General features: G+C 46.5%; 1 protein-coding gene across 6 annotated transcripts in view; it reads left to right on the forward strand.

Annotated features, from left to right (window-relative positions):
• Positions 1-24,901, forward strand: part of sulf1 (sulfatase 1) — a 69,131-nt gene that overhangs the window by 32,764 nt on the left and 11,466 nt on the right. For 5 of the 6 annotated variants that reach the window (XM_041880305.2, XM_041880306.2, XM_041880310.2 and 2 more), the window contains exons 5-17: positions 1,571-1,740; positions 5,443-5,593; positions 6,599-6,774; positions 7,743-7,871; positions 8,513-8,569; positions 10,521-10,656; positions 19,669-19,903; positions 20,673-20,919; positions 21,622-21,718; positions 22,024-22,118; positions 22,582-22,659; positions 23,593-23,765; positions 24,739-24,881. In XM_041880305.2, coding sequence (XP_041736239.2) covers positions 1,571-1,740; positions 5,443-5,593; positions 6,599-6,774; positions 7,743-7,871; positions 8,513-8,569; positions 10,521-10,656; positions 19,669-19,903; positions 20,673-20,919; positions 21,622-21,718; positions 22,024-22,118; positions 22,582-22,659; positions 23,593-23,765; positions 24,739-24,881 — 1,887 coding nt within the window. The remainder of the gene's footprint in view (positions 1-1,570; positions 1,741-5,442; positions 5,594-6,598; positions 6,775-7,742; positions 7,872-8,512; positions 8,570-10,520; positions 10,657-19,668; positions 19,904-20,672; positions 20,920-21,621; positions 21,719-22,023; positions 22,119-22,581; positions 22,660-23,592; positions 23,766-24,738; positions 24,882-24,901) is intronic. The other variant, XM_041880309.2, reaches the window with a different exon arrangement.

Here is a 24,901-nt window from a genome sequence, read left to right on the forward strand (position 1 = left end):
AGGGAGTGAGTGAGAGAGGGAGTGAGTGAGAGAGGGAGGAGTGAGAGAGGGAGTGAGTGAGAGAGGGAGGAGTGAGAGAGGGAGTGAGTGAGAGAGGGAGTGAGTGAGAGAGGGAGTGAGTGAGAGAGGGAGGAGTGAGAGAGGGAGTGAGTGAGAGAGGGAGGAGGAGAGAGGGAGTGAGTGAGAGGAGGGAGGAGTGAGAGAGGGAGTGAGTGAGAGAGGGAGTGAGTGAGAGAGGGAGTGAGTGAGAGAGGGAGTGAGTGAGAGAGGGAGGAGTGAGAGAGGGAGTGAGTGAGAGAGGGAGTGAGTGAGAGAGGGAGTGAGTGAGAGAGGGAGTGAGTGAGAGAGGGAGTGAGTGAGAGAGGGAGTGAGTGAGAGAGGGAGTGAGTGAGAGAGGGAGTGAGTGAGAGAGGGAGTGAGTGAGAGAGGGAGTGAGTGAGAGAGGGAGGAGTGAGAGAGGGAGGAGTGAGAGAGGGAGTGAGGAGAGAGGGAGGAGTGAGAGAGGGAGTGAGTGAGAGAGGGAGTGAGTGAGAGAGGGAGTGAGTGAGAGAGGGAGTGAGTGAGAGAGGGAGTGAGTGAGAGAGGGAGTGAGTGAGAGAGGGAGTGAGTGAGAGAGGGAGTGAGTGAGAGAGGGAGTGAGTGAGAGAGGGAGTGAGTGAGAGAGGGAGTGAGTGAGAGAGGGAGTGAGTGAGAGAGGGAGTGAGTGAGAGAGGGAGTGAGTGAGAGAGGGAGTGAGTGAGAGAGGGAGTGAGTGAGAGAGGGAGTGAGTGAGAGAGGGAGTGAGTGAGAGAGAGGGAGTGAGAGAGAGAGGGAGTGAGAGAGAGAGGGAGTGAGAGAGAGAGGGAGTGAGAGAGAGAGAGGGGGAGACTTCAGTGTTGTCATAACACAGTGCCGGCTGAGAGCACTGACCTCCTCTCACCATCAAGTGTTAGTGTCAACACCGGTGTCACAGGCAATACTGTCCCCCCGGCTCACAGAACCACTCATGAGGCAGCCGCTTGCACACACACGCACACATGCAGAGCTCACATGCACACACACACTGCAAACACACATGGGCGAGCAGCCAGCTGCTAACTCAGTTGATTGCTACTGGATTGAGTTAGGAGGAATTAGGAGAGCAGTATAGTGGTTTCTCTATATATGAAAGAGGAATTTTCATATGACCTCTTCTGTGCAGATCTGTCTGCCCTGCTCTGGTCAAAAGTAGCACACTATTTAGGGAAGAGGATGCCTTTTGGGACACAGCCCTGGATAGGTAAAAACAAAAAGGCATTAAACAACATGTACAAGACAGCAGCCATGTTACTTTGACCTGTTGTTAAAGGACCATGACATTGGAAAATAAGAGACTTTGAACTTTTGGGGCTGGCTTCCCGGAAGCAGATTATGCCAATTCCTAGACTATGAAGCACCTTCTATGGATAATCTCCATTTAAACATGCTCTGAAGTCCAGGACTAAAGCCTAGAGTATGGGAAACCGCCCATTGTGGCCTAACCTGTACAATACAAACCATTTTGTCCACACAATGAGTATTAAAGATAATACTATGTTTTTCCCCTTTGCAGGACTATTTCACGGACCTTATCACCAACGACAGTATCAACTTCTTCCGTATGTCCAAGAAGGTTTACCCTCACCGGCCAGTGATGATGGTCATCAGCCACGCTGCCCCCCATGGCCCGGAGGACTCAGCCCCACAGTACTCAGAGATGTTCCCCAATGCATCACAACACATGTGAGTCACACACACACACACACTATGTATGGACACACACATGCGTGCAGAGATACATGTATACACACACAGATACATGGATTCACACCCAAACATGCAAGTACTCTATGTATTGCTGCAGTGGGGAATTTTCCCCAAGTCTGAAGTGTTGTGGTTTATGATTTGGCAGCCATTATCCTCTAAATATTTTCTAAACATTATTACAGTTCTGTGTACTCCAAGTCTCTGTCCTAAACGGCACCCTATTCCCTATATAGTGCACTACTTTTGACCATAATCCCATTGGACCTAGTCAAAAGAAGTGCATTACATAGGGAATAGGGTGCCATTTGGGATGCTGCCATTTTCCTGGTCGTTAGATGATGACAGGCTGCTAAAACGCTCCTCTGGCAAACACCTCTGACTGGCAGCGTGAAACTGATGTGATTTATCATCTAAGAATAGTCAGGGAACATTCCTTCCTGGGAGAGGACAGGGAGCTCTCATGCCAAGCCTGCGGTAGGGGAGCTCTCATCCAGGAGCATCAGAACTGTGGTAGCCCTCCGATTATAGAAATAGAATCATGATAGAATTATGATTATATTCCTATGGTTCCGAACAGGGCTAAGCTAGGCCACTCCATTGGCACTAACCCAGCAGCCTCCCTCCCAACCTCCCTGCACTATATCCCTCCTCAGTTCTGTGCTGCTCTCCTCCACTCCTGGAAGTTGTGTCCTGAGGCTAGAAGACAGAGTGGGAGACCATGGTCAGGTTTAGGCAGTTTTTTCTCTCTTTTTGTCCCTCATTCACCCCCTCTCCCCCTCACCCTCTCTCCCGCTCTCCCTTCATCCCTCCCTTCCCTTCTCTGTCCCTCTCTCCCTTCCCCCTCTCTCTCTCCCTCCCTGTCTCTCTCTCTTTCTGCTTTGTAATTCCCTGGGACATCCTGACCCTGTCTATATCAATCAGCCCCTTCTCCCCAGGGCTGCAGGGATGTGAGGAATGCATTGTATGTTCTGGAGCAGGCAGGCCTTTGACATTATTCATGTGTTTTTGCGTGAACCTCCAGGCTGGTGAGGGGGGGTCGGAGGTGAGGCAGGAGGTAGGTGGCTGGGGGTACCAGGCCCCCGGATGGGTGAGTGGGTAGAAGTAGGGAAAGAGAGGGATATTTGGGGAGGGCTCTAGGCCTCCGTGGGGGGGGGGAGGTCATGGGGGGGGTCATGGGGGGATTGCCAAGGTTCCCGTGTGTCGTGGTGAGCACCAGGGTCAGTGTAGTGGGAAGAGGAACAGGTGCCAGGCATGGTCCGATGTGGGTGGCATGTCTTGATGGGCATTGATGCACCATTGATGGTTCCTCTACCCAGATATTGTGAGTTACATCAAACCAGCCTTTTCCAAGTAGAGGTCTAGGTTGCAGGCTTAACGTCTTACTACGGAAGTTCCCCTCTCCTCTCCTCTGATTGAGTTGTGGTAACTCCTGCCCTCCTCTCCTCCTCAGACCTCTGTTGTGTTCTTCATCGCCCAGCTAGGAGGTCTAATAAGCCCCACAAAGAGGCTTGTTTATGGGCACAGGGCCACTGGGGGCTGGGGTCCGGGCTGGGCACCTCTGAGGGAACCAGGAATGTTGGGGTCAGGGGAATGAGCCCAGCTTATACAGGGAGAGGCCTATAGGACACTGTACACCTGTCACACTATACCTTTATACATCAAGGTTCTCTGGGTCAGTGTCTGGCTGCCTCCCAAATGACACCCATTCCCTATATAGTGCACTACTTTTGACCACAGCCTTATCGGCCCTGGTCAAAAGTAGTGCACTACATAGGAAATATGGTGCCATTTTGGACACAGAATACATCTAGCCTGGGTTCTAAAGGGTATTAGTCCGGGATTACCTCTCTGGCTCTCAGGGTTAGTGTTCAGCTTAGACTACAACCTCACCATACAATTTAAAGGGCTATACGCTCAGCCTGGGATAGCGCAAGGGGTTAAGGCCCTTAGTTTAAGGTTACTTTCACCCTACAGCTAAATGTTCAGCTTTGTCTTGCTCAGACACCACACAATACCGAGGTGTAGTTAGCTAGAAGTCCAAATATGTTTAGACATTTACTGCCAGTCTAAGTGTATTCGTACACCCTAACATGTACTTAAAGAAATAAAACCACTTCTTGTGGTTTTCTGTGAGGGTTTGTCAGGTTCCTAATTCCCATCCCAGTTGTTCCCATTCCCAGGGTGCGTCCTAAATGGCACACTATCCCCTATGGGCCTTCATCAAAAGTAGTGCATTAAATAGGGAATAAGGTGCGATTTGTGACGCGGAGGGGGAGGGGGAGGGGGAGGGGGAGAGGGAGAGGGAGAGAGAGGGAGACCTACCTGCCTTGGGCCAGGAATGTTAATGACATTAACATCAAAACTCCCCTTCCACAGCTCCCTTCAAAACTACAGACGCCTGTTTTTGATTTACAACAGACAGGGTCTAGCTGTTTTACTGCTTTATTGTGCAACCTTCTCACAGCTACATGCACTAAGGATTAGCATCATCACTTACCAGGTCAAGCAACAAACTGAACAACTAGCACGGCATGTAGTGTGAAATATCCTTGTCTGAACCTTTTTCCCTACCTAATGTTGCCGTAACATTCCCCGTCAGCATCTAAACCAAAAACACCACAGTAGACAGGTGTACTGAACCTGTATCCATACACCTCTTCACAGCTACCAGTAACAACACACACACACACACACACACACACACACACACATCTGTACCAGCTAATGCCACAGTAGACACATCTCTTTACACCTCCACACCTACCAACAACTCTCTCTCTCTGTTTACCCACGTCTTGTCTTCACAGTCCAGGGCTTGTAACCAACTTGACTTGTGGGCCCAGAATCCAACACGGCTATTATTTTCTTAAGCATGTGCCAACCCTCAAATGACTCCTCTGAGCCAAGAGGTCTGTCGACTCAGTGTGAGGGGAGGGAGGGAGGGAGGGAGGGAGAGAGGGAGGGAGGGAGGGAGAGAGGGAGGGAGGGAGGGAGGGAGAGAGGGAGAGAGAATTTCCCTCAGTAAACATCTTAGTTATGGATGCTTGTCAAACAGAGCAGACAGCATGGTAGAACCCACAGACACCTGCAGCCCAAAAATGGCACCCTATTCTCTACATAGTGTAGTAGTGTACTACTGTATGTAGGGAATAGGGTGCCATTTGGGATGCAGCCATAGACACCTGCAGAAGGCTGAGAAATGACAGACAGGTGGTTGTTGCATACTACTGCTGAAACCTTAAAGGGTTACACACATGCGCGCGTGCACACACACACACAAAGGGTGTCTTTATGGCTAGTTGGTATTCTGATGACTCCTGCATGTTTTGCTTCTCTTGCCTCCTAGATCACCTGGACTGCTAGTGAGGGTTGAACAGACACACTGTGTTTCTTCTGTCTTTCATAGCCTTTGCATTGCAAGGTCTAGGTCCTAATAGGGAGAAGTTGGGGTGCATCTCAAGCAATGGTGGCTGGTGGCACTTTTAAATGGAGAGGACGGGCTCAAAGTAATGGCTGGAACGGAATGATATCAAACAGATCAAACTTTACTCCAGCCAATATTATGAGCCGTCCCCTTCTCCAACAACCTCTTCTTCATCTAAACTGATGTAAAGAGAACAAAATGGGTAAAAATATTATATTTAACTAACTATTTTGTGTTTCCTCTCCTCGCCGTAGCACCCCCAGTTACAACTACGCCCCAAACATGGATAAACACTGGATCATGCAGTACACCGGCCCCATGAGGCCCATCCACATGGAATTCACCAACTTCCTACACAGGAAGAGACTACAGACACTCATGTCAGTGGACGACTCTGTTCAGAAGGTAAGACAATCTGTTTCTAGTTAAGTTTTCTAGTTTTTATTTAAATGCCTTTTTATGAAAAATGTGTAGGGAGGGAGATACAACTGTCTGCATAATGCTGTTCATCTCTCACCTATGATTAGGATTTTGTTATTGAAATATATGTACAGTGCATTCGGAAAGTATTCAGACCCCTTGACTTTTTTCACATTTTGTTATGTTACAGCCTTATTCTAAAATGGATTAAATAGAACATTTTCCTCATCAATCTACACACAATACCCCATAATGACAAATCGAAAACAGGTTTTTAGAAATGTTTGCAAATGTATAAAAAACAGATACCTTATTTACGTAAGTATTCAGACCTTTTGCTATGAGACAGATCTGGGGAAGGGTACCAAAACATTTCTGCAGCATTGAAGGTCCCCAAGAACACAGTGGCCTCCATTATTCTTAAATGGAAAAAGTTTTGAACCACCAAGACTCTTCCTAGAGCTGGCCGCCCGGCCAAACTGAGCAATCGGGGGGAGGGGGGTGTAAGGGCCTTGCAGGGAGGTGACAAAGCTCCAGAGTTCCTCTGCGGAGATGGGAGAACCTTCCAGAAGGACAACCATTTCTGCAGCACTCCACCAATCAGGCCTTTATGGTAGAGTGGCCAGACGGAGGCCACTCCTCTTTACTCAGTAAAAGAAGACTTGAGACTGTAATCGCTGCCAAAGGTCCTTCAACAAAGTACTGAGTAAAGGGTCTGAATACTTATGTAAATGAGATATTGTCGTTTTCTTATTTGTAATACATTTGGAAAAATTACTAAAAACGAATTTTTGTGTGTAGATTGAGGGGGGAAAAACCATTTGATCAATTTTAAAATAAGTCTGTAACCTAACAAAATGTGGAAAAAGTCAAGGGTTCCCAATACTTTCCGAATGCACTGCACAGTAGTAATAAGCTTATGAAGTGTGAGTTTCTGTCGATTTGTCTCTTTGTCTGTTCCTTGCTCACGCAAGACTGTGTTTTCCCCAGGTATATGAGATGTTGGTGGAGAGTGGAGAGCTGGACAACACCTATATAATCTATACTGCTGACCACGGCTATCACATCGGTCAGTTCGGACTGGTAAAAGGGAAGTCAATGCCCTATGACTTTGACATTCGAGTACCCTTCTTCCTCAGAGGGCCCAACGTCGAGCCTGGAGCAGTGTAAGTAAGCCTTGTCCAAGCCAGAATGGGCCATAGGGTAGCGTGAGGCTGCTTGATGTACAAGTACACCCCCTGGACAGGACGCTAGTCTGTTGCAGGGCTTTACCCCCAATCTATCTCCTTAAAGGACAAATCCACTCAAAAAACGATCTTACCATAATCAACAACAATACCAAATTACACTGAAAATGGGACTCAATGCCTCTCTGTTTGGCACTCAGCATTAAAGGAAAACTCCACTCATAAACGTGGTATTTTTTTCATTAGTCCACTGTTGATACAGTCCCAAAATGTTTTGCACGGCAGCAGTCAAGTTTTCAATATATTGGACTTTCAAGAAGCAAAGTGTCACAACATTTGGTATTGTTGTTTTCTAATCAAATCAAATCAAATTTTATTGGTCACATGCGCCGAATACAACAGGTGCAGACATTACAGTGAAATGCTTACTTACAGCCCTTAACCAACAGTGCATTTATTTTAAACAAAAAAAGTAAGAATAAAACAACAACAAAAAAAGTGTTGAGAAAAAAAAGAGCAGAAGTAAAATAAAGTGACAGTAGGGAGGCTATATATACAGGGGGGTACCGTTGCAGAGTCAATGTGCGGGGGCACCGGCTAGTTGAGGTAGTTGAGGTAATATGTACATGTGGGTAGAGTTAAAGTGACTATGCATAAATACTTAACAGAGTAGCAGCAGCGTAAAAAGGATGGGGTGGGGGGGCAGTGCAAATAGTCCGGGTAGCCATGATTAGCTGTTCAGGAGTCTTATGGCTTGGGGGTAGAAGCTGTTGAGAAGTCTTTTGGACCTAGACTTGGCACTCCGGTACCGCTTGCCGTGCGGTAGCAGAGAGAACAGTCTATGACTAGGGTGGCTGGAGTCTTTGACAATTTTGAGGGTGTTGTTGTTTATGGTGTTGTTGTTGTTTATGGTGGTGTTGTTTATGGTGTTGTTTTTTCCTCCACAGCAACCCTCAGCTGGTGTTGAACATTGACCTGGCTCCCACCATCCTGCACATCGCTGGGCTGGACACTCCTCCGGACATGGACGGGAAGTCCATCCTCCAGCTACTGGAGCATGAGAAGACTGGCAACAGGTACACATGGACACATCTTTTTCTTCTATTTTCTTATTCATATCTTTATCAACAGGTACACATGGACACATCTTTTTCTTCTATTTTCTTATTCATATCTTTATCAACAGGTACACATGGACTGCCATCTGAATTTCACCACGATGTCCCATAAGGACAAAGTTTGTCTTATTATACAAGAGAAACGTATAGTATGTTTTTTTTATGTGAGTGAAATCTGGCCCCCAAAAGAGGCTAATTGGACAATCTTTGCACATTCATGGAATCTTAAAGGGACAATCTGGGATTGATACATCCACTTTTTGGTTTGAATGCCAGATGCCCCTTTACGTTTTTAGCATTATAGCAAGGAAAAGGAAAGTATTTTATCCTCTAAGCCAGTGATTCAGGGTTTCATGTTCATACAGAACAAATTTCACTTCCTTATCGCTTCTCCACAAAACCATATTGTGTAATAACTTGCTCTGGCTGGCTGTACACTGAAGACCAACATAGCTCAAATGGCACCCTATTCCCTATATAGTGCGCTACAGGGTAACCCTATGGACCCTGGTCAAAAGTAGTGCACTAAATAGGAAATAGGGCGCCATTTGGCAGGCCCATGTGAATTATATGGACTAAAGAGGATTTTGTTTTTCCAGATTCAAACCCAATCGGAAACCCAAAGTCTGGAGGGACACATTCCTGGTGGAGAGAGGGTAAACTGATGTCCTTTATCCCTACCCCCTCCACCCACACACACACACACACACACACGACACATGCATGCATACACACACATTCATTTTCCACACACACATTGTCCTAAACAGACACGCATGAACGCAAAAGGCACTACACCACAGATCCATGTCAGCAGTTAGTGCAGAAATGTGTGACAACAATTGTACATTTCATTGAATCCCAAACGTGTCAGGCAGTGGACGAGCATTCACACATCCTTCGTCCCAAATGGCACCCTATTCCCTATAGTGCACTTCTTTTGACCAGGGCCCATAAGGTTACCCATAGGTTTGTGAATGCTCGTCCTCTCAGCGGTCCAGCCATTCTTTCCACTTATTTACTACACACACACACACACATTTTCTGCCTGACAGACGCTTCCAGACCACAGTGGGTTGGGAAGACCATGGGTTGGAAGACTGTGGGGGAGACGGTTGGGAATATAATTTTGAGCATTGTTTGATCTATGTTAGGAGCTATGAACGCCTGCCTGGTGCATCATGACAGTTCACACAGGCAGGCGTTGACACACAGGGCTTTAAAGGGACGTCTTTTTCTGTCAGCCTGCTCTTTTGGGCCTGCATTTCCAATGTGGGAGACAGAGGCTGTGACCCAAATAGTACCCTATTCCCTATATAATGCACTACCTTTGACTAGAGCCCAATAGGGACAGCAATAGAAAACTTGATCACAGCCAAGCCCTGACCCAGACCCCTGTGCTGTGTGTCAGTAAGACTCAGAGACTCAGAAGCCCTGGTCAAAATTAGTTCACTACATAGGAAATAGGATGCCATTTGGGACATATACATTGCCTTTGTCCTCCTTGTGTGGGGCCTGTATTGCAAGTGTTTAAGGCTGGGAAGAGAGACAGTGGCTGTGTCACAAATGGCAAAGTGATGGATAGCTCAGTAGTTTTGAAACAGGAACAGGCTAACACTGACAGGGCTAAAAGTAAGTTGAGGTTGAACACAGACCACAGTAGAAGCATGATGGAAGGCTCAGTAAATTCTCTCCATTGTTGAGTAACAGAGCGAGGGGGTGTCTCTCAAATGGCACCATCTTTCCTATCTAGTGCATTGTTTTTGACCAGGGCCTATTGGGTTATGGTCAAAAGTAGTGCACTATATAGGGAATAGGGTACCAATTGGGAAGCAGACATACAGTAGCACTGTGATGGATAGCTCCGTAGATTCGCTCCATTGTTGAGTAACACAGTGGAGGGTCTGGAGAGGCTTATCTCAGCAGTCATAAAGTATGTATGCATTCCAAATGGTACCATATTACCTACATAGTGCACTACTTTTGACCAGAGCCCTATCGGTAAAGTGGTGCACTATATAGGGAATAGGGTGCCATTTGGGATGCAACCGATGAATAAACCCCAGTGTTCAGGCGTCATACACATGGTGGATTAATGTGGCTGTGGATTAAACAGCCTAAAACCCTACAGGTCAGAGGTCACCAGTCTTTCATTTCAGGCACAGCAGTGTTCTGTCGTTAGTTACCCCGTCACACAAACAGCAGCTGGAAGGCAGGAGGCCTAATGCAACATCAGTCAATGGCTGCATCTCAAATGGGACCCTATTCCTTATAGTGCATAACTTTTGACCAGGGCCCTATGGTCAAAAGAAGTGCACTATATAGGGAATAGGGTGCCATTTGGGACGCAAACCATGAGAGTAGAGGGCTGGCATGGGAAGCTACTTCTCCATACATTTTCAGACACACGGCTTGTAAAAAAAAAAACGGACTACAACTTCTAACTCCCCCTGTCCCTCCTGTCTGCAGTAAACTCCTGAGGAAGGAGGAGGATGGAGGAGGCAGTCCAACCACCCAGCACACCAATAGCCTGCCCCTCTTCTAACCCTCACTTCTACCACTATCTTAACCATCACCTGTCCCCTAATCTGACATGTCCCTTTACAGTAAACTCCTGAGGCAGAAGGAGGATGGAGGAGGCAGTCCAACAACCTCTCACACCAACAGCCTGCCCAAGTACAAGAAGGTCAAAGAGGTGTGTCAACAGGCAGAGTTCCAGACGCCATGCCAACAGCCTGGGCAGGTATGTGTATTCACACACACATGCACGCACGCACAAACACACACACAAACCCACACACATTCACACACACACACACACTAGGGTTGAATATTTTTTCCATCCCGAGAATAAATCACTTTTCTCCCGGGTAACCCGGTATTTCCCACCAAAACTGGAAGTGTCATTCAAAAGCATTATAAAGCATATAAGGCCTATGTCTATATTTGATTAGAGCTTTGATCGAAAATTCAAGCCTGATGCTACCTGAGCCTGATGAGCCATACATTAAAGACATTTCATGAGCCCTACATTAAAGACATTTAATGAGCCCAAGCCCAAAAAAGCCAAAATGATTGTGTCTTTATCCAATACATATATAATAAAGGCTACTGCACATTACGCAGGACAGAAAAGCATAAAAGCCCATAGATGTAGCTATGTCCAGCAAGCTATTCTAGTCTAGCTTTTCCTGCACGGGACTCCAAGAGCTAAGGAGCGTTTTTTAAGGCCAGCGGAGCACAGGTGCGTGCGTATTGCGCAAGAGACAGACGCTATAAATTAGAAGCTTACTATGGAAAACCCATCATTAATAAGCTAAATATGATGCTAATACTGCATTGAATTTATCACCTGGAAAGAGGTAGGCTAGGACATCTATCTATCTATCTATCTATCTATCTATCTACACTACCGTTCAAAAGTTTGGGGTCACTTAGAAATTTCCTTGTTTTCGAAAGACAATCATTTTTTTTGTCCATTAAAATAACATCAAATTGATCAGAAATACAGTGTAGACATTGTTAATGTTGTAAATGGCTATTGTAGCAGGAAACCGCTGATTTTTAAAAAATGGAATATCTACATAGGCGTACAGAGGCCCATTATCAGCAACCATCAGTCCTGTGTTCCAATTGCACATTGTGTTTCCTAATCCAAGTTTATAATTTTAAAAGGCTAATTGATCATTAGAAAACCCTTTTGAAATTATGTTAGCACAGCAGCTGAAAACTGTTGTGCTGATTTAAAGAAGCAATAAAACTGGCCTTCTTGAGACTAGTTGAGTATCTGGAGCATCAGCAATTGTGGATTCGATTAGAGGCTCAAAATGGCCAGAAACAAATAACTTTCTTCTGAAACTCGTCAGTCTATTCTTGTTCTGAGAAATTAAGGCTATTCCATGCGAGAAATTGCCAAGAAACTGAAGATCTCGTACAACGCTGTGTACTACTCCCTTCACAGAACAGCGCAAACTGGCTCTAACCAGAATAGAAAGAGGAGTGGGAGGCCCCGGTGCACAACTGAGCAAGAGGACAAATACATTAGTGTCTAGTTTGAGAAACAGGCACCTCACAGGTCCTCAACTGGCAGCTTCATTAAATAGTACCCGCAAAACACCAGTCTCAACGTCAACAGTGAAGAGGCGACTCCGGGATGCTGACCTTCTAGGCAGAGTTGCAAAGAAAAAGCCATATCTCAGACTTCCCAACTTAATCTTTTATTTTTATTGGCCAGTCTGAGATATGGCTTTTTCTTGGCGTCTACAAAATAAATAACGGAAAAGTGGTGCGTGCATATGTATTCACCCCCTTTGCTATGAAGCCCCTAAATAAGCTCTGGTGCAACCAATTACCTTCATAAGTCACATAATTAGTTAAATAAAGTCCACCTGTGTGCAATCTAAGTGTCACATGATCTGTAACATGATATCAGTGTATATACACCTGTTCTGAAAGGCCCCAGAGTCTGCAACACCACTAAGCAAGGGGCACCACCAAGCAAGCGGCACCATGAAGACCAAGGAGTTCTCCAAACAGGTCAGGGACAAAGTTGTGGAGATGTACAGATCAGGGTTGGGTTATTTAAAAAAATATCTGAAACTTTGAACATCCCACATTATTAAAAAATGGAAAGAATATGGCACCACAACAAACCTACCAAGAGAGGGCCGCCCACCAAAACTCACGGACCAGGCAAGGAGGGCATTAATCATAGAGGCAACAAAGAGACCAAAGATAACCCTGAAGGAGCTGCAAAGCTCCACAGAGGAGATTGGAGTATCTGTCCATAGGACCACTTTAAGCCGTACACTCCACAGAGCTGGGCTTTACGGAAGAGTGGCCAGAAAAAAGCTATTGCTTAAAGAAGAAAATAAGCAAACGCGTTTGGTGTTCTCCAAAAGTCATGTGGGAGACTCCACAAACATATGGAAGAAGGTACTCTGATCAGATGAGACTAAAATTGAGCTTTTTGGCAATCAAGGAAAATGCTATGTCTGGCGCAAACCCAACACCTCTCACCACCCCGAGAACACCATCCCCACAGTGAAGCATGGTGGTGGCGGCATCATGCTGTGGGGATGTTTTGCATCGGCAGGGACTGGGAAACTGGTCAGAATTGAAGGAATGATGGATGGCGCTGAATACAGTGAAATTCTTGAGTGAAACCTGTTTCAGTCTTCCAGAGATTTGAAACTGGGACAGAGGTTCACCTTCCAGCAGGACAATGACCCTAAGCATACTGCTAAAGCAACACTTGAGTGGTTTAAGTACATTTAAATGTCTTGGAATGGCCTTGTCAAAGCCCAGACCTCAATCCAATTGAGAATCTGTGGTATGACTTAAAGATTGCTGTACACCAGCGGAACCCATCCAACTTGAAGGAGCTAGAGCAGTTTTGCCTTGAAGAATGGGCAAAAATCCCAGTGGCTAGATGTGCCAAGCTTATAGAGACATACCCCAAGAGACTTGCAGCTGTAATTGCTGCAAAAGGTGGCTCTACAAAGTATTGACTTTGGGGGGGTGAATAGTTATGCACACTCAAGTTTTCTGTTTGTTTCACCCCAAAAAATATTTTGCATCTTCATGTTGTGTAATTCAAATGATACAACCCCTCCAAAATTCCAGGTTGTAAGTCAACAAAATAGGAAGCCACTGTATTTATCCGGGGAAAAGGGAGTGGTTTTGGGCGGTAAATCTCGGTAAACGGGTTCCCGCTATTCAACCCTTACACACACACACACACACACACAACAAAGAGTGTGTAACGAGGTTCCCTGAAACACACACCCACCTGAATGTGGCCAGAGTTTCCCCTGTTGCTGTCTGTAATGAAGGATTACGTCTTATATGTGCACACTTACAAGCTGCCTGGTTCACATTAGAACGCCCTGCAGGCTGCTACCTGAACATTGGACCAATTTGTATTGTTCAGGTCTGCCAACTCTGTGGCTGTATACCAGTGGTTAGTAGCTGGTCTAACCACTAAAGAGAGTGTGTGTGTGTGGCTGGTCTACCAGGCCCTGCCAGCCCTTTAATGGGCCTGGGATGAAAGGGAACGAGGGAAAAATTAGTCCCTCGTTCAAACGGTACAGAAATGTCCAATTATTGGACGATTGCAGTAAATGGCTATTTGACTTCTGGATGGCTGGCTGAAGGGTCTATGGCTGCTGTGTGCTATGGCTGGGACAGACTACAACACAGAAGAGGAATTATACTGTATGGAAAAGATTGTTACTGAAACAAAGAAGTTGAGGAAATCCAATTTGTTAGGTTACCGTGAGGGGAAAAATATATTTGATCCCCTGCTGATTTTGTACGTTTGCCCACTGACAAAGAAATGATCAGTCTATAATTTTAATGCTAGGTTTATTTGAACAGTGAGAGACAGAATAACAACAACAAAAATCCAGAAAAATGCATGTCAAAAATGTTATAAATTGATTTGCATTTTAATGAGGGAAATAAGTATTTGACCCCCTCTCAATCAGAAAGATTTCTGGCTCCCAGGTGTCTTTTATACAGATAATGAGCTGAGATTAGGAGCACACTCTTAAAGGGAGTGCTCCTAATCTCAGTTTGTTACCTGTATAAAAGACACCTGTCCACAGAAGCAATCAATCAATCAGATTCCAAACTCTCCACCATGGCCAAGACCAAAGAGCTCTCCAAGGATGTCAGGGACAAGATTGTAGACCTACACAAGGCTGGAATGGGCTACAAGACCATCGCCAAGCAGCTTGGTGAGAAGTTGACAACAGATGGTGCGATTATTCGCAAATGGAAGAAACACAAAATAACTGTCAATCTCCCTCGGCCTGGGGCTCCATGCAAGATCTCACCTCGTGGAGTTGCAATGATCATGAGAATGGTGAGGAATCAGCCCAGAACTACACGGGAGGATCTTGTCAATGATCTCAAGACAGCTGGGACCATAGTCACCAAGAAAAAAATTGGTAACACACTACGCCGTGAAGGACTGAAATCCTGCAGCCCAGAACTTCCCCCTGCTCAAGAAAGCACATATACAGGCCCGTCTGAAGTTTGCCAATGAACATCTGAATGATTCAGAGGAGAACTGGGTGAAAGTGTTGTGGTCAGATGAGACCAAAATCAAGCTCTTTGGCATCAACTCAACTCGCCGTGTTTGGAGGAGGAGGATTGCTGCCTATGACCCCAAGAACACTATCCTCACCGTCAAACATGGAGGTGGAAATATTATGCTTTGGGGGTGTTTTTCTGCTAAGGGGACAGGACAACTTCACCGCATCAAAGGGACGATGGACGGCGCCATGTACTGTCAAATCTTGGGTGAGAACCTCCTTCCCTCAGCCAGGGCATTGAAAATGGGTCGTGGATGGGTATTCCAGCATGACAATGACCCAAAACACATGGCCAAGGCAACAAAGGAGTGGCTCAAGAAGAAGCACATTAAGGTCCTGGAGTGGCCTAGCCAGTCTCCAGACCTTAATCCCATAGAAAATCTGTGGAGGGAGCTGAAGGTTCGAGTTGCCAAACGTCAGCCTCGAAACCTTAATGACTTGGAGAAGATCTGCAAAGAGGAGTGGCGCAGTGGTCTAAGGCACTGCATCACAGTGCTAGCTGTGCCACTAGAGATCCTGGTTCGAATCCAGGCTCTGTCGTAGCCGGCCGTGACCGGGAGACCCATGGGCGGCGCACAATTGGCCCAGCGTTGTCCAGGGTAGGGGAGGGAATGGCCAGCAGGGATGTAGCTCAGTTGGTAGAGCATGGCGTTTGCAACGCCAGGGTTGTGGGTTCGATTCCCACGGGGGGCCAGTATAAAAAAATAAAAAATAATGTATGCACTCACTAACTGTAAGTCGCTCTGGATAAGAGCGTCTGCTAAATGACTAAAATGTAAATGTAAAATCCCTCCTGAGATGTGTGCAAACCTGGTGGCCAACTACAAGAAATGTCTGACCTCTGTGATTGCCAACAAGGGTTTTGCCACCAAGTACTAAGTCATGTTTTGCAGAGGGGTCAAATACCTATTTCCCTCATTAAAATGCAAATCAATTTATTAAATTTGTGACATGCATTTTTCTGGATTTTTTAGTTGTTATTCTGTCTCTCACTGTTCAAATAAACCTACCATTAAAATTATAGACTGATCATTTCTTTCAGTGGGCAAACATACAAAATCAGCAGGGGATCAAATACTTTTTTCCCTCACTTTATGTGGGGGAACCCGCTTTAGTCTTTATGTAGCATGCGAGATTGTGGGGGTGATGGTTTAGTGTGTGTGTGTATGTAACGTATTCAGCCAGCGAATGTGTAGTTACAACACATACATGTGGAGGTTTAGTCCTAGCTAGCTATAGCCCTTGTCTATTATTTAACCTAGTCTCCTAGTTAGCAGCCTACCTCTGTCTCTGTGGGGTCTTCCTTTAGAAGGAATAATATGGAGGGAAAGTCTATTAAACTCTTAAAACAGCTGGTTAGAACACACACACACACACACACACACACACACACACACACACACACACACACACACACACACACACACACACTGGTCTGTGGTCAATAGACACCTGTCCACCAAGGTTCAAATCCATGATTTAAAGGGGAAGGCTAAAGCTCAAAGCCTTTGCGGTCAATGTATTTAAAGGGGAGTAGACTACACCAAATGTTACCTAAAGGACATGAGACATTGTAAGTAGCTTAGTAACCGAAAGGTCGCTGGTTCTAATCCCCGAGCCGACTAGGTGAAAAATCTGTCGATGTGCCCTTGAGCAAGGCACTTAACCCTAATTGCTCCTGTAAGTCGCTCTGGATAAGAGCGTCTGCTAAATGACTAAAATGTAAATGTAAGTGTTTTCAGAGTGAAAGGGCAGTATGACAGCCTATAGAACTCTGTGACTGTGAGAAGAATATGAGTGGTTTAGTAATGTGGTTGTGTCCCAAACTATACCCTATTCCTTATATAGTGCACTATTTTTGACCAGAACCCTACCGGTCCAGGTCAAAAATAGTGTACTACATGGGGAATATGTGCCATTTGGGACAAGGTCATTTGTATTTATAGATGTCATAAACTCAAGGTTCCATTCGGTCTTATTCTATACAAGACTCCCTTCCTGCTGGCTCTCTGCTCTGATCTCCCACCCAGTTCATTTGCAGCAGGCTATCTCTCAATCTGTAAATGAATTAATAATGTGTGTCAGTCTGAAAGAGCTGTAGCAGTTTGCGTCTGCCACTTCTAGAGCAAGTCTCAACTTGTAGGGTCTTCCCCACTTTAACCCCCTCTCTCTCACACACTCCCTCTCTCACTCACTCCCTCTCTCTCTCACTCCCTCTCACTCCCTCCCTTCTCCCCCTCTCCCTCCCTTACTCCCTCTCTCACTCCTCTCTCACTCTTTCTCACACTCCCTCACTCACTCATTCACTCTCTCACTCACTCATTCACTCTCTTACTCACTCTCTCTCTCTCTCTCTCTCTCTCTCTCTCTCTCTCTCTCTCTCTCTCTCTCTCTCTCTCTCTCTCTCTCTCTCTCTCTCTCTCTCTCTCTCTCTCTCTCTCTCTCTCTCTCTCTCTCTCTCTTTTTCACTCACTCACTGTTTTCAACACTGTGGAATGTGGCTGAAAAGTCCTAAAAGCACTGCATGCCTCTCTCTCTCTCCCCCCCTCCTCTTCCTCCCCTCCCCTGCCACCCTCCCCTCCTCTCCCCTCCTTCCTACTCTCTTCCTCCCTCCATTTCCCTCTTGATATAACATGGCTGTCAGGGCCATCTGTCAGTCAGCTGTCTGTCAGTGAGCGTCTGAGCGAGTGGTCCACAGAGGAAACCCGATCCTACCCATAGCCCTTTGTTTGGAACTCTCGTTCCCACGCACCGCCACGGTCCACAGATATGTCCCCCCCTCTCCAACCTGCATCCCAAACAGCACCCTATTCCCTATATAGTCCACTACTTTTGACCAGAGTCAAAAGGTAGTAGGCCCTGGTCAAAAGTAGTGCACTATATAGGGAATAGGGTGTCATTTGGGATGCAACCCCAAACACTTTAAGCCAAATTATCACATGACTTACTTAGCCGAATGAGCTTTCACTTTTTTTGACCCCTCCCTTTCAACTTGACTGATTCATGGCATTGGGGGTAGGAGACATTGTGGATGTGCACCACTAACTAGATTATGCTGGTGACGCAGCCAGGGGTTTGACAGACAGACAGACAGACAGACAGACAGACAGACAGACAGACAGACAGACAGACAGACAGACAGACAGACAGACAGACAGACAGACAGACAGACAGACAGACAGACAGACAGACAGACAGACAGACAGACAGACAGACAGACAGACAGACAGACAGACAGACAGACAGACAGACAGACAGACAGACAGACAGACAGACAGACAGACAGACAGACAGAGCGAGACAGACAGAGCGAGACAGACAGAGCGAGACAGACAGAGCGAGACAGAAAGAGCGAGACAGACAGAGTGAGACAGCGAGAGACAGAAAGAGCGAGAGACAGAAAGAGCGAGACAGCGAGAGACAGAAAGAGCGAGACAGCGAGAGACAGAAAGAGCGAGACAGCGAGAGACAGAAAGAGCGAGACAGCGAGAGACAGAAAGAGCGAGACAGCGAGAGACAGAAAGAGCGAGACAGCGAGAGACAGAAAGAGCGAGACAGCGAGAGACAGAAAGAGCGAGACAGCGAGAGACAGAAAGAGCGAGACAGCGAGAGACAGAAAGAGCGAGACAGCGAGAGACAGAAAGAGCGAGACAGCGAGAGACAGAAAGAGCGAGACAGCGAGAGACAGAAAGAGCGAGACAGCGAGAGACAGAAAGAGCGAGACAGCGAGAGACAGAAAGAGCGAGACAGCGAGAGACAGAAAGAGCGAGACAGCGAGAGACAGAAAGAGCGAGACAGCGAGAGACAGAAAGAGACAAAGAGCGAGACAGCGAGACAGCGAGAGACAGAAAGAGACAAAGAGCGAGACAGCGAGAGACAGAAAGAGACAAAGAGCGAGACAGCGAGAGACAGAAAGAGACAAAGAGCGAGACAGCGAGAGACAAAGAGCGAGACAGCGAGAGACAGAAAGAGACAAAGAGCGAGACAGCGAGAGACAAAGAGCGAGAGACAAAGAGCGAGACAGCGAGAGACAAAGAGCGAGACAGCGAGAGACCGAGAGAAAGACCAAGGGACAGCAGACTGATCCAATTCATTTGATGTGGTGGTTCTGGTTTCTTTCCCTTCAGTTTTTGGATTCTGTTTCTTTCCCACCGCGTCTGTTTGTGATCTGGTTGAGATGTCTGTCTGTCAGAAGCACTCTGCTCTCTGTAAACGCAATGCAGAGGAAAGGAAAAGGCCTTGTGCTCAATTAGGAATCAGTGTCTCGCTCCCGTTTTCCCACTTTCCATATGAGACTCTAAGAGACAGTTTGTTTTTAGTCCAACTTTTTTACCATTGAATACAGTAGTCAACATACGTGTTGTTCTGGCAAGGACTCCGAGAAAGCGTATCTGTTGACAAAGTTGTGTCGAAAAAGATTGCGATTTCATTGAGAAATAGTAGCGGTTCTCGCGCTGATCACAAAGCACAAAGAGTCACTCTGTTTCCCAAATGGAACCCTGTTTCCTATATCGTCCACTACTTTTATAGGGTGCCATTTGAGACACGTTCAATGTCTTCAAAGACCTTTACATTGGAGTGGAGTAAAACCCATAACTCAAATCATCCACCTCTAATATAACCATATTCTCTCTCTCCTTGTCTCACCTCTACAGAAGTGGCACTGTGTGGAGGAGATCACAGGGAAGTGGCGTATCCAGAAGTGTAAGGGAGGTGGTCTGAAGGAAGGCCCCAGGAAGAGGGCCCGGAGCCTGAGGTCCCGCAGCAGCTACGACAGCCGGCAGAGGGACCCCTGCGACTGTGGCCCTGACAGCAGCCTCGACAAACCCTCCAGGTCCGACCGTCCGGGACGCTCACACCGCCAGTTCCCACCTTCCTCTGGAGGACGAGGTGAGTAGGGTGGAGGGATGGGGAATGGGGGTGAGGATGTGGATGGGGCTGAGGGTGGTCCAGTCCAGGGAATAGTTTCCTGAGCGGGCTGGCTCAATGATAGCTGGGTAGCTGTTGTTACAGGGGCATAGAGATTAGAGATGGACAGTTATGGTAACATAAATTATATCCATCTGCGGACTTACCACTCTGTATTTAAGGCTGTGTGTGGAGGGCTATGGGAATGATGTCCAGGTCTGCCAGAGCCTAAGCTTTGATTTACTGTTCAGGATTACTCTGCCTCTAAAGAGACAGATGCAGGGAAGAGACAGAGGCACGAATAGAGCTCCTGACATTAGATCACTGATCTGGTGGAGGTATCTCCTGACATTAGATCACTGATCTGGTGGAGGTATCTCCTGACATTAGATCACTGATCTGGTGGAGGTATCTCCTGACATTAGATCACTGATCTGGTGGAGGTATCTCCTGACATTAGATCACTGATCTGGTGGAGGTATCTCCTGACATTAGATCACTGGTCTGGTCATTTGGAATGTTGTGGCACCATCTACTGGAACAAAGAGCCATTGCAACATTTTGGTCATGGAATTTTCACATTCAATTCAGGTCAATATCTTTATTGACAGGAAAGGGCCATTTGTTTCCAGATTAAGTGACAGGACAAGATCTAATGACATACATACACAATTACACATACTGAATACATGGGTAAAGAAATTAGAAAAGTCGGTTAATTAACTCTCTGTGATATTTGGTTATCTATTAGGCTACAGGCCACGTTTCGTCCACACGAGATCCACCAGATCTCTGTCCGTGGAGTTCGAAGGGCAGATCTATGACATTGACCTTGCGGCAGACGACCAGTCGGCGGTCCAGAGACGTGTCATCAGAAAGCGCCACTATGAGCAGGAAGACCAGGAGTTGGCTCTGGAGTCAGAAGACGGGTCAGAGGAGATGCTGGCGGACGACACCAACACCGTGGGGTACCCCAACTCTGTCAAAGTCACACACAAGTATGTACCCCAACTCTGTCAGTCACATACAAGTATGTACCCCAACTCTGTCAGTCACATACAAGTATGTACCCCAACTCTGTCAGTCACATACAAGTATTTACTCCAACATATACCCCAACTCTACCAAAGGCACACTAGTAATACATACATGTAGTTCCTACCAAAATAATTTTTCGCAGCCCTTGTCTGCTTGACTTGCTTTAGGGGGGGGTTTGGCCTGGGTTGTAGTTTTTGGCCTGGACTGCAGTTAAGTTGCCTGGCTACCCATCCACATGGCTCCGGCCAAACGCCACACCCACTAACGTTTCTTCTCTACCATGAGTCTGGATTTGCTTCCTCCCCGACTTGATGAGAATGTGAATACACTCAGACTGCTCTAATTGATCACAGAAACCGATGGGTTGGGTCAGAGCCGGCCTACACAAATCGTGAATCAGCACAAACAACTTCTAGGATAGCAGGTTTAGACTGATGTACGGAGTAATCGTTAGAGCAACGAAATTGAATTCAGGATGAGTCATCAGGCAAGCAGTTAAGCCCTTTGTGACAAATAAGGTGAATGCACCAATTTGTAAGTCGCTCTGGATAAGAGCGTCTGCTAAATGACGTAAATGTAAATATATTTGGTTAGTTGATTGATTCCTTTCTGTCCTTTCTCTCCCTTTCTGTCCTCTCTCTCCTTCTCCGTCCCTCTCACAGGTGCTACATCCTGATGAATGACACCGTCCACTGTGAGAGAGAGATCTACTCTTCGTCCAGAGCCTGGAAGGACCATAAGAGCTACGTGGACCAGGAGGTTAGTTGGAGTCTGCATCTCCTCTCCTCCTCCCCATCTCTCCCTCTCCTATCCTCCTCCCCATCTCTCCCTCTCCTATCCTCCTCCCCATCTCTCCCTCTCCTCTCCCCCTCTCCTCTCCCCCTCCCCATCTCTCCTCTCCCCCTCCCCATCTCTCCTCTCCTCCTCCCCATCTCTCCTCTCCTCCTCCCCATCTCTCCTCTCCTCTCCTCTCCTCCTCTCCTCTCCTCTCCTCTCCTCCCCATCTCTCCCCCTCTCACCTTGCCTACCCTGCAAGTTGAAGTAGATGTTGCCTTCCATTACAGATAGAAGCCCTGCAGGACAAGATCAAGAACCTGCGAGAGGTCAGGGGTCACCTGAAGAGGAGACGACCCGACGAGTGTGACTGTGGCAAGAACAGGTCAGTAATGTACCTCATTGGGGGTCCCCAAATATGTGTACTATTCTTAAATGTAGAACAAAAAGTAAATCTGCACACTGGTATAATGCTCCCAAAGTGACAATAGTGACTATGACAGAGGGGACTCTAAGATTAAACCCTATTATAGTGCATTGTCATATCTGCTGTTGTCCGTATGGCCATCTCTCAGTCGTTTATTGTGAATCTGACAATTCTTATGTAGGCTGCGTTTACACAGGCAGCCCAATTCTGGTCTTTTTACACTTATTGGTCTTTTGACCAATCAGATCAGATCTTTTGACAGTAATTGGGCCAAAGATCAGATTGGGCTGCCTGTGTAAATGCAGCCTATGAGTCATCAGTCCTTTATTATTCATCTTGACTCTCCTGAGTTGAAGCTTTCGTAGAAAGGAAACAAAACAACCGCCATATTTAGTTGCTCTTCCCTCTGTACTAAAACCAGCTACTATAGCAAAGGAGAGAGAAACAGAGAGAAGGCAGAGAGGTTGAAGAACAAGAATGATCAGCTCCATCCCTTTAAGTGAGTTCGTCCTCTCCTTTAATTCAGTCTGTCCGTGTTTGCCGCATATCGTCCATCGCCCATCCCTGTTCGTCTCAACCCCATTAACACTGAGGTTGTATCTCAAATGGCACCCTATTCTCTATATAGTGCACTACTACCCTATAGGCCCTGGTCAAATGTAGTGCACTACTACCCTATCGAGGGAATAGGGTGCCATTTGGGATGCAAACTGAGCCTGCAGTCTAGAAGTGCTCAACTGACCAATAGAATTTCATAGATGTACTGCATCTCTAATACATGAGTGTGATACGTTTCACTGCCAGTGTGGCCCCATTTGTCTTGTGTGTTATCTTGTCTTGTGGTACATCTGCATGGTACTTGCATGGACTGTGCATGCTCTCCAGTCAAACCCAGGCCTGCCTTTCAGTGCAGGGATCTGGAAGTAATCGTCCCAAGCAGCAGCATGGAAACAAAACAGTGACTCAGTGGAAGGAGGGAAACAGCCCGTCCCTCTAACAGCCATTGCCTTGCACCAGGTGGTTGAGTCACAAACTTTTCATCAGGGTCCATAGGGTTCTCGTCAAAAGTTGTGCACTATATAGGGAATGGGGTGCCATTTGGGATGCGCACCGAGGCACAGGGAACGGATTAGAATGCCAATGCGAAGCAGCGGTGTTATCCAGTGACTGTTGTGTGTTTAGGAAAATGGGGAGCGGGAGAAGGGTAGAGGCTAGAATGGCCCAGAGAAAATGGATAATGTGGTCAGAGAGGAGCTAGAACCTGTCATGTTCTTGGCTCCACCAGAGAGGAGTCTGGGAGTTCCCTCCGATGATTCCATCCATCACCATGGTAACTGACTGGCATCATGGAGAGGTCACTGCGAGGGCAGAGAGGGTGGGTGTTGGGTCGTTACTGTAATCTGATTGGTGGGTGTGTCTGTCCGTCATGCAGGGAGGTTGTCCAAGAAGTGGATGGGAAGACCCAGCTGTTGAACGAGATCAGGAGGAAGAAGAAGGAGAGGAAAGAGAGAAAGAGGCAGAAGAAGGGGGATGACTGTAGTCTACCTGGTCTGACATGTTTCACTCACAGCAACGACCACTGGCAGACTGCCCCCTTTTGGAACCGTACGTTACTATGTTACTACACCTAAATGTAACTGCACTAAGTAGTTACTACACCTAAATGTAACCGCACTAAGTAGTTACTACACCTACATGTAACTGCACTAAGTAGTTACTACACCTACATGTAACTGCACTAAGTAGTTACTACACCTAAATGTAACTGCACTAAGTAGTTACTACACCTAAATGTAACTGCAATAAGTAGTTACTACACCTAAATGTAACTGCACTAAGTAGTATCGTATATGAAGATTATGACATTGTTAATGTTTTAAGTGGAACCGGAGAGGACGTTGATTTTAGTATCAAGAGGGAATGTTTTAGTGTAACGCCACATACAACAGACAGGAAGTGTGTTGTAGACAGGGGATTGGACAGTAGAGGGAGCCACCCACATCTTGGGGAGATTATATATACTGGGGGAAAAACGAAGAAGAAGTCAGAGCGACCATTGCAATCCGGGCCGTCGCTCTCCGGATGTCATGACATCTGTCACTTATGCTGAAGCTTGTGATATGAATAAATCTTATGATCCAGGTTCAGTATGAGCGGACTCCTTTGTTCATCAGCAATAATTGCCAGCATTCACCCGATACGACAGTAGTTACTTCACCTAAATGTAACTGCACTAAGTAGTTACTACACCTACACGTGTACAGTACTAAGTGGTTACTACACCTACACGTGTACTGTACTCGCATACATTCTAATTTTAGTCATTCAGCACTGTGGCCTACACGGTAATTAAGCCACATTCACACACACAGATTTACCCACCTCTGCCACAGGTCAGTGAATACCATTGGTAGAATAAAGTGTCTATCATCAGAACAGATGACCAAGTATATCAGTCTATTGAAACAGGCTATTAGTTTTGTTTCCCCCAGTTAGAGGGTTCTCTCTCTCTGTGTGTGTCTGTGTGTCTCTCTCTGTGTGTTTGTTAGTGGTTAACCCTGTCCTTCCTCTCCTTCAGTCGGAGGGTTCTGTGCGTGCACCAGTTCCAACAACAACACCTACTGGTGTGTGAGAACCATCAACGAGACCCACAACACTCTGTTCTGTGAGTTCGCTACGGGCTTCCTTGAGTACTTTGACCTCAACAACGACCCCTACCAGGTGAGTGGACCATAGACATA

The sequence above is a fragment of the Coregonus clupeaformis genome, chromosome 7 (assembly GCF_020615455.1).
Source record: "Coregonus clupeaformis isolate EN_2021a chromosome 7, ASM2061545v1, whole genome shotgun sequence".
Classification (NCBI taxonomy): Eukaryota; Metazoa; Chordata; class Actinopteri; order Salmoniformes; family Salmonidae; genus Coregonus; species Coregonus clupeaformis.